The following is a 13,438-nucleotide window of genomic DNA, read 5'->3' on the forward strand; positions in this document are numbered from 1 at the left end:
ATGGCAAGCCTCCTGAAGCTCAGATTTTCATAGAATAGTTGCGGACTTCATAAACAGAGCCAGTAAGTGCTAGATGTGCAGAATTCCCTCTCAAGTGACCCCATTTTGGAAATTATCTACAGGTATAGTGACAATTTTGTCTGTGTGTGTGCTTGCAGAACTGCCATTGTAGTGCCCAGTAAGTTCAGAGTGCCCAACACTACAGAAATACCAAATGTGTTGATGCTAAATGTTGTTTAGGCACACTGAGGATCAGAATGGAGGGAGCATTTGGATGTGGGAGTGCAGAATTTGCTAGATTTCTTTTGGGGTGTGAGGTGCCATAGGGCTATTCCAGAGCCTTTATGCCACCAGTGACGTGGAAGCCCCCTATATTTCCATTGATAGATGACGGACCTGAGTGGGGCTTGCTGTTTTTGTGGACTGAGTTGAAGCTTTTATTGGGACCATTTTACATAAAGTTTGGGATCACATTTATCTGACGCTCTATGCTGAGCACTTACTTTGAGGCTTCCATCTAAATTTCTGAGTGACGTGATTCAGATGAAATCCCAGAGGGATCCATTTACTATAATGAGGCAGCAGAGTTACTCTGGACTCTGGTCTCTAATCAGTGGTTTCCTTCTTTCAAGCAGTGCACAAAACTGTGGCCGACAGCGCTTTTATGCATGCCTAAAAAGACGGTCACCACCAGATCACAGGTCAGACGGTGTCCACAGTGCCTCCATCTGCCTCATTATAGGGAATCTTCCACCGGGGGTTCAGTCTAAATCCTGTATTTCAGAGATTTACATGTAAGCGCTCAGTGTAGAGCACAGGATAAATGTGAGCCAAGCATTACTGCGATATTTGGGAGGCAGAATGAAAAAATCAACATCAAGTGGAGAGTTGATTTCATTTATGTTTTACAGCGTTCCTCATGCAGTATAAGTGATTAGACGACTTTATTATTTGGGTCGGTGTGATTACAAGGATACCAGATTCATATTGTTTTTTTATGTTTGGCTGCTGTCACATGATAAAAAAAGCTTTTTTATTGCAAACACTAGTTCTCGCATGGCCATATTTTGAGAGCCATAATTTTTAAATATTTCTGCTGAGTCATGTAACGCCTCATTTTTTTTTGCGGGACGAATTGACATTTTTATTGGTACCGTTTTCGGTCACATAATGATTTTTCATCGCTTTCTATTCTGATTTTTGGGTGGCAGAATGATCAAAACCAGCATTTGAGGAATTGTTTATTTGGGGGTGTTTTTATGCCTTTTCACGTGTGGTAAAATTGACAGGGCACTTTTATTCTTGGGGTCAGTACGATTGCCGCAATAACACATTTAGAATTTTTATATTTTGGCGCTTTTACACAGTGAAAACTATTTTATCAACATTAACCCCTTCACCCCCAAGGGTGGTTTGCACGTTAATGACCGGGCCAATTTTTACAATTCTGACCACTGTCCCTTTATGAGGTTATAACTCTGGAACGCTTCAACGGATCTTGGCGATTCTGACACTGTTTTCTCGTGACATATCGTACTTCATGATAGTGGTAAAATTTCTTCGATATAAGTTGCGTTTATTTGTGAAAAAAACGAATATTTGGCGAAAATTTTGAAAATTTCGCAATTTTCCAACTTTTAATTTTTATGCCCTTAAATCACAGACATATGTCACGCAAAATACTTAATAAGTAACATTTACCACATGTCTACTTTACATCAGCACAATTTTGGAACCAAAATTTTTTTTTGTGACGGAGTTATAAGGGTTAAAAGTTGACCAGCAATTTCTCATTTTTACAACACCATTTTTTTTTAGGGACCACATCTCATTTGAAGTCATTTTGAGGGGTCTATATGATAGAAAATACCCAAGTGTGACACCATTCTAAAAACTGCACCCCTCAAGGTACTCAAAACCACTTTCAAGAAGTTTATTAACCCTTCAGGTGTTTCACAGGAATTTTTGGAATGTTTAAATAAAAATTAACATTTAACTTTTTTTCACACAAAATGTATTTCAGATCCAATTTGTTTTATTTTACCAAGGGTAACAGGAGAAAATAGACCCCAAAATTTGTTGTACAATTTGTCCTGAGTATGCTGATACCCCATATGTGGGGTAATCCACTGTTTGGGCGCATGGCAGAGCTCGGAAGGAAAGGAGCGCCATTTGACTTTTCAATGCAAAATTGACTGGAATTGAGATGGGACGCCATGTTGCATTTGGAGAGCCCCTGATGTGCCTAAACATTGAAACCCCCCACAAGTGACACCATTTTGGAAAGTAGACCCCCTAAGGAACTTATCTAGATGTGTGGTGAGCACTTTGACCCAACAAGTGCTTCACAGAAGTTTATAATGCAGAGCGGTAAAAATAAAAAATCATATTTTTTCACAAAAATGATATTTTCGCCCCCAATTTTTTATTTTTCCAAGGGTAAGAGAAGAAATTGGACCCCAAAAATTGTTGTGCAATTTGTCCTGAGTACGCTGATACCCCATATGTGGGTGTAAACCATTGTTTGGGCGCAGAGCAGAGCTCGGAAGGGAAGGAGCGCCATTTGACTTTTCAATGCAAAATTGACTGGAATTGAGATGGGATGTCATGTTGCGTTTGGAGAGCTCCTGATGTGCCTAAACATTGAAACCCCCCACAAGTGACACCATTTTGGAAAGTAGACCCCCTAAGGAACTTATCGAGATGTGTGGTGAGCACTTTGACCCAACAAGTGCTTCACAGAAGTTTATAATGCAGAGCCGTAAAAATAAAAAATCATATTTTTTCACAAAAATGATCTTTTCGCCCCCATTTTTTTATTTCCCCAAGGGTAAGAGAAGAAATTAGAGCACAAAAGTTGTTGTGCAATTTGTCCTGAGTACGACGATACCCCATATGTGGGGGTAAACCACTGTTTGGGCGCATAGCAGAGCTCGGAAGGGAAGGAGCGCTATTTTACTTTTCAATGCAAAATTGACTGGAATTAAGATGGGATGCCATGTTGCGTTTGCAGAGCCCCTGATGTGCCTAAACATTAAAAACCCCCACAAGTGACACCATTTTGGAAAGTAGACCCCCTAAGGAACTTATCTAGATGTGTTTTGAGAGCTCTGAACCCCCAAGTGTTTCACTACAGTTTATAACGCAGAGCCGTGAAAATAAATTCTTTTTTTTTTTTCACAAAAATGATTTTTTAGCCCCCAGTTTTGTATTTTCACAAGGGTAACAGGATAAATTGGACCCCAAAATTTGTTGTCCAATTTGTCCTGAGTATGCTGATACCCGATATGTGGGGGGGAACCACTGTTTGGGCGCATGACAGAGCTCGGAAGGGAAGGAGCGCCATTTGGAATGCAGACTTAAATGGATTGGTCTGCAGGCGTCACGTTGCATTTGCAGAGCCCCTGATGTACCCAAACAGTACAAACCCCCCACACGTGACCCCATATTGGAAACTAGACCCCCTAAGGAACTTATCTAGATGTGTTGTGAGAACTTTGAACCCCCAAGTGTTTCACTACAGTTTATAACGCAGAGCCGTGAAAATAAATTCTTTTTTTTTTCACAAAAATGATTTTTTTAGCCCCCAGTTTTGTATTTTCACAAGGGTAACAGGATAAATTGGACCCCAAAATTTGTTGTCCAATTTGTCCTGAGTATGCTGATACCCGATATGTGGGGGGGAACCACTGTTTGGGCGCATGACAGAGCTCGGAAGGGAAGGAGCGCCATTTGGAATGCAGACTTAAATGGATTGGTCTGCAGGCGTCACGTTGCATTTGCAGAGCCCCTGATGTACCCAAACAGTACAAACCCCCCACAAGTGACCCCATATTGGAAACTAGACCCCCCAAGGAACTTATCTAGATGTGTTGTGAGAACTTTGAACCCCCAAGTGTTTCACTACAGTTTATAACGCAGAGCCGTGAAAATAAAAATTCTTTTTTTTTTTTCACAAAAATGATTTTTTTAGCCCCCAGTTTTGTATTTTCCCAAGGGTATCAGGATAAATTGGACCCCAAAAGATGATGTCCAATTTGTCCTGAGTACGCTGATACCCCATATGTTGGGGTAAACCCCTGTTTGGGCACACGGGAGAGCTCGGAAGGGAAGGAGCACTGTTTTCCTTTTTCAACGCAGAATTGGCTGGAATTCAGATCGGATGCCATATCCCGTTTGGAAAGCCCCTGATGTGCCCGAACAGTGGAAACCCCCCAATTATAACTGAAACCCTAATCCAAACACACCCCTTACCCTAATCCCAACATTAACCCTAACCACTCCTCTAACCCAGACACACCCAACCCTATTCCCAACCGTAAATGTAATCCAAACCCTAACCCTATCTTTAGCCCCAACCCTAACTGTAGCCCCAACCCTAGCCCCAACCCTAGCAATAACCCTAGCCCTATCACTAGCCCTAACCCTAGCAATAACCCTAGCCCTAACTCTAGTCCTAACTCTAGCCCTAACCCTAGCAATAACCCTAGCCCTAACCCTAGCCCTAACCCTAGCCCTAACCCTAATGGGAAAATGGAAATAAATACATTTTTTAATTTTTTTATTTTTCCCTAACTAAGGGGGTGATGAAGGGGGGTTTGATTTACTTTTATAGCGGGTTTTTTAGCGGATGTTTATGATTGGCAGCCGTCACACACTGAAAGACGCTTTTCATTGCAAAAAATATTTTTTGCGTTACCACATTTTGAGAGCTGTAATTTTTCCATATTTGAGTCCACAGAGTCATGTGAGATCTTGTTTTTTGCGGGATGCGTTGACGTTTTTATTGGTAACATTTTCGGACACGTGACATTTTTTGATCGCTTTTTATTCCGATTTTTGTGAGGCAGAGTGATCAAAAACCAGCTATTCATGAATTTCTTTTTGGGGAGGCGTTTATACCGTTCCGCGTTTGGTAAAATTGATAAAGCAGTTTTATTCGTTGGGTCAGTACGATTACAGCGATATCTCATTTATATCATTTTTTTAATGTTTTGGCGCTTTTATACGATAAAAACTATTTTATAGAAAAAATAATTATTTTGGTATCGCTTTATTCTCAGGACTATAACTTTTTTATTTTTTTGCTGATGATGCTGTATGGCGGCTCGTTTTTTGCGGGACAAGATGACGTTTTCAGCGGTACCATGGTTATTTATATCAGTCTTTTTGATCGCGTGTTATTCCACTTTTTGTTCGGCGGTATGATAATAAAGCGTTGTTTTTTGCCTCGTTTTTTTTTTTTTTATTCTTACGGTGTTTACTGAAGGGGTTAACTAGTGGGCCAGTTTTATAGGTCGGGTCGTTACGGACGCGGCGATACTAAATATGTGTACTTTTATTGTTTTTTTTATTTTATTTAGATAAAGAAATGTATTTATGGGAATAATATATTTTATTTTTTTCATTATTTTGGAATATTTTTTTTTTTTTTTTTTTTTTACACATTTGGAAAATTTTTTTTTTACTTTTTTACTTTGCCCCTGGGGGGGACAATACAGATCGGTGATCTGTCAGTTTGCATAGCACTCTGACAGATCACCGATCTGAGAGAAGTGCAGGCTGCTTCACAGCGCCTGCTCTGAGCAGGCTTCTGTGAAGCCACCTCCCTCCCTGCAGGACCCGGATCCGCGGCCATCTTGGATCCGGGTCTGGAGCAGGCAGGGAGGGAGGTAAGACCCTCGCAGCAACGCGATCACATCGCGTTGCTGCGGGGGGCTCAGGGAAGCCCGCAGGGAGCCCCCTCCCTGCGCGATGCTTCCCTGCACCGCCGGCACATCGCGATCATGTTTGATCGCGGTGTGCCGGGGGTTAATGTGCCGGGGGCGGTCCGTGACCGCTCCTGGCACATAGTGCCGGATGTCAGCTGCGATATGCAGCTGACACCCAGCCGCGATCGGCCGTGCTCCCCCCGTGAGCGCGGCCGATCGCGTATGACGTACTATTCCGTCCTTGGGAAGTAGGGCCCACCCCACATGGACGGAATAGTACGTCTAATGACAGAAAGGGGTTAATGAAGACATATTCAATATGACAAACTAATGTTATCAAATTCTGTGTCGTACCTGTGGGTTAGAAATGCTCGCTATACCCCTGGATAAAATCCTTGAGGGGTGTGGTTTCCAAAATGGGGTCACTTGTGATGGGTTTCCATGGTTTAGGCACATTAGAGGCTTTCCACATGCAACATGGCATACCAATTATTCTAGCAAATTTTACAATGAAAAAGTCAAATGCCACTCCTTTCCTTCCGAGCCCTGACGTGCGCCGAAACAGTGGAATTCCCCTACAAATAAGATATCAGCATATTCAGGAGAAATTGCACAACAAATTTTGGGGTGTATTTTCTCCTGTTACCCTTATGAAAATAAAAAAGTATGGGTCTAAAAATTTTTGTTAAAAAAATTAAATGTTAGTTTTTCCCTTCCACATTGCTTCAGTTACTGTGAAGCATCTGACAGGTTAATAAACTTCTTAAGTGTGGTTTTGAGCACCTTGAGTTGTGCAGTTTTTAGAATGGTGATAGTTTTGGGTATTTCCAGTCATACAGCCCCTCAAAGTCACTTCAAATGGGATGTTGTCCCTAAAAAAAATGGTATTGTAAATTGTGTTGGCAAAATTAGAAATTGCTGGTCAACTTTTAACCTTTATAACAAAAAAATCTTGTTTCTAAAATTGTGCTGATGTAAAGTGGACATGTGGTAAATGTTATTTATTAACTATTTTTGTGAGAGATGACTCTGTGATTTAAGGGTATAAGAATTAAAAGTTGTGAAATTTTCAAAATTTTCACTAAGTTTCCGTTTTTTTCCCCCACAAATAAACGCAAGTCATATCGAATTTTTTTTCACCACTATCATGAAGTACATTTTGTCACGAAAAAACAATCTCAGAATCAGTGGAATCCGTTGAAGCTTTCCAGAGTTATTACCCCATAAAGTGACAGTGGTCAGAATTGTAAAATTTAGTTTGGTCATTAAGGTCAAAATTGAATCGGTCTTTGAAGACAATTAATAAAAATAAATTCATTTTACAGCCACTTTATTGCGGTGCACTGTCTGGACTTACATTTTTTGGTTTATGTTGCAGTTTTATGCAATTTATAATCACACAATTAAGAAAAAATGGCAACCAAGTGAAAATTACAATAACCCTAATCTACGGTAAATTGAATCTTTAACACACTTACACATTAAAATGGGCAAAACCATGAAAATTGCCTAAGTGAACCTTAAAAGTAAATATAGAATTTTGAAAAAACTTTTCAAACAAAAAATAAAACTTTACAAACAAAAAGCAAACATTTTCTTTATCAAATGCACAAATGCAGCTAGAATGTGTAATTACTTACTCTAGGAATTCTGTGATATATTTCTGGCTGCACTTAGACCAGGTCCACGGGCTTGTGTCATAGCTTAGAACTGCTGACATCACATGGAATTCCTTTTTAATTCCTATGTCTTTGCACTTTGAGCTGTCATCATGAGGCATGTTAAATCTGAAAGGCACGTTAACAAGCGTAAGCATTACATAATTTAATGTAGGAATATCCAGAACTCATCAAGTGATATAATGTAAATGTAAATCATCAAGTATCAATATTGCAGTACAAAAAATACATTTGGCAAATATAGCTATGAAGTACTACCAGGCAGGGGTTATAAAGCTGGAGGAACAGACACCTTAGGGTATGTGTCCACGTTCAGGATTGTATCAGGATTTTACGCAGGTAAAATCCTGACCAAATCTGCACCTGAGGTCACTGGCAGGTCACCTGCGTTGTTTCAGCATTGTAAGGACATGCTGCGTTCTGAAAAGATGCACCGCATGTCCGTTTCCGCGGGTCTGCCGCATGCGTCTTTTACTGCATAGTGGAGACGGGATTTCATGAAATCCCCTCCACTATTCTGTAACATCTGGACGCTGTGTGTTTGACGCTGCGGCTCTACGCAGCGTCAAACACGCAGCGTTTCCTGAACGTGGAAACATACCCTTACATGCTTTTTGCACAAGGTGCATGGTCACGTAATGAATCACACCGTGCAAAATGTGAGTTGAGTTGTTGCTCCTGGTTTCTGGTCGTTGCCTTGTAGTATATGTATATTTGCCATGTGTAACTGTGATATTGCTGCTTGTTGTGATACATTGCTTCATATCACTAGATTAATTTTTGCCACATTATTAACCTCATTGTGTAAATGTTTATTCACTCAACCATATTTGGGTAAATTCTACTCCACCTACAGCATCTACCTCGCATTTTAGTAATTTTTTTCTCTCGTGTTTTTAGTAATTAGCTGTTAAAGAGTATTTATTTTCTATTCCGTTCGTATGTGAGTTTACATGCTTAATATTTAAGTTTAACAAATGTGTGTAAAATAGCCATAACCTCAGTACCAAACATTCAACAGCGTTTAACCCCTTCCCGACCTGTGACAGCGTATGCGTCATGAAAGTCGGTGCCAATCCGACCTGTGACGCATATGCTGTGTCACAGAATGATCGAGTCCCTGCAGATCGGGTGAAAGGGTTAACTCCAATTTCACCCGATCTGCAGGGACAGGGGGAGTGGTACTTTAGACCAGGGGGGGTGGCTTTGCCCCCACGTGGCTACGATCGCTCTGATTGGCTGTTGAAAGTGCAACAGCCAATCAGAGCAATTTGTAATATTTCACCTCTGAAAAGTGGTGAAATATTACAATCCAGCCATGGCCGATGCTGCAATATCATCGGCTATGGCTAGAAACCCTGATCTGCCTCCCCCACCGCCACCGATCTCCTCCCCAGTCCTCCGTTCTGTGGTCCGCTCCCCTCCGTCCTCCTGTCCCCTCCCCCGTCCACCTGTCCCCTCCCTCCGTGCTCCGATCCACCCCCCGAGCTCCCCCCACCCTCTCATACTTACCGAGCCTCCCGGTGTCCGTCCGTCTCCTCCATGGGCACCGCCATCTTCCAAAATGGTGGGCGCATGCGCAGTGCACCTGCCGAATCTGCCGGCCTGCAGATTCGTTCCATGTACATTTTGATCACAGCGATAAATCCTATCACAGTGATCAAAATAAAAAAAATAGTAAATGAACCCCCCCTTTATCACCCCCATAGGTAGGGACAACAATAAAATAAAGAAAATATATATATTTTTTTTCCACTAGGGTTAGAACTAGGGTTAGGGCTAGGGTTAGGGTTAGGCTATGGCTATGCACACGTATTCTGGTCCTCTGCGGATTTTTCCGCAGCGGATTTGATAAATCCGCGGTGCAAAGCCGCTGCGGATTTATCGCGGATTCACCGTGGTTTTTCTGCGGATTTCACTGCAGTTTCACAACTGTGGTTTTCTATTGGAGCAGTTGTAAAACCGCTGCGGAATCTGCAGAAAGAAGTGACATGCTGCAGAATGTAAACCGCTGCGTTTCCGCGCAGTTTTTTCCGCAGCATATGCACAGCGTTTTTTGTTTCCCATAGGTTTACATTGAACTATAAACTCATGGGAAACTGCTGTGGACCCGCAGCTGCGGAAACGCTGCGGATCCACAGCGTGTGCACATAGCCTTAGAATTAGGCTATGTGCACACGGTGCAGATTTGGCTGCGGATCCGCAGCGGATTGGCCGCTGCGGATTCGTAGCAGTTTTCCAACAGGTTTACAGTTCCATGTAAACCTATGGAAAACCAAATCTGCTGTGCCCATGGTGCGGAAAAAAACGTGCGGAAACGTTTGTGCGGATTCCGCAGCGTTTTACAACTGTTCCTCAATAGGAATCCACAGGTGAAATCCGCACAAAAACCACTGGAAATCCGTGGTAAATCCGTAGGTATAACGCAGTGCCTTTTACCTGAGGATTTTTCAAAAATGGTGTGGAAAAATCTCACACGAATCCGCAACGTGGGCACATAGCCTTAGGGTTAGGGTTGGAATTAGAGTTAGGGTTAGAATTAGGGCAAGGGTTGGAAATAGGGTTAAGATTAGGCTTGTGGTTAGGGTTATGGTTAGGGGTGTGTTGGGGTTAGGGTTGTGGTTAGGGTTGGGATTAAGGTTAGGGATGTGGTTAGGGGTGTGTTGGGGTTAGGGTTGTGGTTAGGGTTATGGCTAGAGTTGGGATTAGGGTTAGGGGTGTGTTCGGGTTAGTGTTGGAGTTAGAATTGAGGGGTTTCCACTGTTTAGGCACATCAGGGGTCTCCAAACGCAACATGGCGACACCATTGATTCCAGCCAATCTTGCGTTCAAAAAGTCAAATGGTGCTCCCTCCCTTCCGAGCCCCGACGTGCGTCCAAACAGTGGTTTACCCCCACATATGGGGTACCAGCATACTCGGGACAAACTGGGCAACAACTATTGCGGTCCAATTTCTCCTTTTACCCTTGTGAAAAAAAAAAATTGCTTGCTAAAACATCATTTTTGAGGAAAGAAAAATGATTTTTGTATTTTCACGGCTCTGCGTTGTAAACTTCTGTGAAGCACTTGGGGGATTAAAGTGGTCACCGCACATCTAGATTAGTTCCATGGGAGGTCTAGTTTCCACAATGGGGTCACATGTGGTGGAGATCCAATGTTTAGGCACACAGGGGCTCTCCAAACGCGACATGGTGTCCGCTAACGATTGGAGCTAATTTTTCATTCAAAAGTCAAATGGCGCTCCTTCCCTTCCGAGCCTTGCCGTGTGCACAAACAGGGGTTTGTGACCACATATGAGGTATCGGTGTACTCAGGAGAAATTGCCCAACACATTTTAGGATCCATTTTATCCTGTTGCCCATGTGGAAATGAACAAATTGAGGCTACAAAAATTTTTTTGTGAAAAAAAGTACTTTTTCATTTTTACGGATCAATTTGTGAAGCACGTGGGGGTTCAAAGTGCTCACTGTGCATCTAGATAAGTTCCTTGGAGGGTCTAGTTTCCAAAACGGGGTCACTTTTGGGGGAGCTCCAATGTTTAGGCACACAGGGGCTCTCCAAACGCGACATGGTGTCCGCTAAAGATTGGAGCCAATATTTCATTGAAAAAGTCAAATGGCGCACTTTCCCTTCCGAGCCCTGTCGTGCGCCCAAACAGTGGTTCCCACCCACATATGGGGTATCGGCGTACTCAGGACAAATTGTACAATAACTTTTGGGGTCCAGTTTCTCTTTTTACCCTTGGGAAAATAAAAAAATTGTTGCTAAAAGATCATTTTTGTGACTAAAAAATTAAATGTTCATTTTTTCCTTCCATGTTGCTTCTGCTGCTGTGAAGCACCTGACTTCAAATGTGAGGTGGTCCCTACAAAAAATGGTTTTGTAAATTTTGCTGTAAAAATGAGAAATCGCTGGTCAAATTTTAACCGTTATAACTTCCTAGCAAAAAAAATTTGGTTTCCAAAATTGTGCTGATGTAAAGTAGATATGTGGGTAATGTTATTTATTAACTATTTTGTGTCACATAACTCTCTCGTTTAACAGAATAAAAATTCAAAATTTGAAAATTGCGAAATTTTCTAAATTTTAGCCAAATTTCCATTTTTTTCACAAATAAACGCAAAAATTATCGACCTAAATTTACCACTAACGTGAAGCCCAATATGTCACGAAAAAACAATCTCAGAACTGCTAGGATCCGTTGAAGCGTTCCTGAGTTATTATCTCATAAAGGGACACTGGTCAGAATTGCAAAAAACGGCCAGGTCATTAAGGTCAAAATAGGCTGGGTCATGAAGGGGTTAAGCTAGTCGTGCGCATCCCAAAAAAAACTTTGCAGCTTGTGTTCATCAGGGAAGTTAAAATTTATTGAAAAACTGTCACACGTGCAACATGCCCTTCATCAGCAGAAACTATAGGGAGAGAGTAGGGTGCTGTTAGAGAAAAGGGTATTTCATATTGAAGGGCTTTCTAATAAGGATATATTAGTAGGTTGTCTAAATGTCTATTTTACGTACACAATGGAAAAACTATCCATAAAGCAGCCAATCACTAAATTTGTATAAAAACATGGCTCTGCTTTAATTATTACATTAGAAAGGAATCAAAAGGTGTTTTATAGTTTATGTCTAAAAACTTATTTTAGGGTATGTGTCCACGTTCAGGAAACGCTGCGTGCTTGATGCTGCGTAGAGCCGCAGTGTCAAAAACGCAGCGTCCAGACGTTACAGCATAGTGCAGGGGATTTCATGAAATCCCGTCTCCACTATGCGGTAAAACACGCAGGTGGCAGACCCGCGTAAATGGACATGCGGCGCATCTTTTCAGAACGCAGCATGTCTGTTTACAGTGCGGCGACGCTCCGTTGCCACGCCGTAAATTTCCCATAGATAATCATTAGATGCAGAAAAACCGCATCTAATGATTAGTGAAATGCGTAGTAACTGCGTTAATGCAGCTTACTATGCATGTCACATGCCGGCTTACCTGTCCCGCCGCCGGAAGCCCCGCGTCCACTGCAGTTCTCGCGGTAAGATAAGTTCTTGTGATAACTTAGCTTACCGCGAGAACTGCCGTGCACGTGACCGGGGGTTATCTCCGGTCACACTAGGCTCGTTCTCACGGTCAGCTGACCGTGAGTGCTAGAATGTAGGTGATCGCTGGAGAGCTCTGCTATGTCTGGATGTGAGGCATCCAGATGTAGCAGAGCAGGACTCGTTGTGGGACACTCGTTTGTTATGATCCGGTGACCTTGGAGCCGCATGAGAGACTTTCTCAGGAGTAGGTGGTACCTGTACTGACCGCAAACCCTAATCTAACACCGCAACTAGAAGTAGCCGTGGGATGTACCTAACACGTCCTAGACACCTCGACACAGCCGGAGGACTAAATACCCCTATAGATGGAAATGGGAATTCTATCTTGCCTCAGAGCAGAACCCCCAAGGATAGGCAGCCCCCCACAAATATTGACAGTGAGTATAAGAGGAAAGACACACGCAGGCAGAAAAACAGGATTTAGCAAAAGAGGCACTTCTAGCTAAATAGAAAAGGATAGGACAGAATTCTAAGCGGTCAGTATTAAAATCCTAAAAATATCCACAGCAGATAATACAAATATACTACATCTAACTAAAGACATAGAAAGTATATCTGCATCTCCTGAGAATCCAGCATTACTGAAAAATCCAAACAAAGTCTAAGCTGGACAAAAACACAATGAATTGCACTGAATTGCAAAGCACACTGCATGTGTGCACAGAGACAAAAAACCAGACACTTATCTTAGCTGAATTGGCAGCAGGGCATAAGGAACCAGAGAGAGATGCAATCCCTCCAAGAACAATGGACAACTGGCAAGGACTCATGGATCCTGCAAACCTAAATACCTAGTAGAGCTGCAATCAGCAGAAACACCTGCCCTGCATTACAACCCCAAGACAACTGCACTACCACCAACAACCACCGGAGGGAGCCCAAGAGCAGAATTCACAACAGTACCCCCCCTTGAAGAGGGGTCACCGAACCCTCACCAGAGCCCCCAGGCCGA

At 42.4% G+C, this 13,438-nt stretch overlaps 1 protein-coding gene across 1 annotated transcript in view; it reads right to left on the reverse strand.

Annotated features, from left to right (window-relative positions):
* ADAMTS20 (ADAM metallopeptidase with thrombospondin type 1 motif 20) overlaps positions 1 to 13,438 on the reverse strand; it is a 469,041-nt gene that overhangs the window by 289,425 nt on the left and 166,178 nt on the right. The window contains exon 9 of the mRNA XM_077265126.1: positions 7,352 to 7,498. Within this exon, the coding sequence (XP_077121241.1) occupies positions 7,352 to 7,498 (147 nt within the window). The remainder of the gene's footprint in view (positions 1 to 7,351; positions 7,499 to 13,438) is intronic.

This window comes from Ranitomeya variabilis, chromosome 5 (genome assembly GCF_051348905.1).
Source record: "Ranitomeya variabilis isolate aRanVar5 chromosome 5, aRanVar5.hap1, whole genome shotgun sequence".
NCBI classification, from domain to species: domain Eukaryota; kingdom Metazoa; phylum Chordata; class Amphibia; order Anura; family Dendrobatidae; genus Ranitomeya; species Ranitomeya variabilis.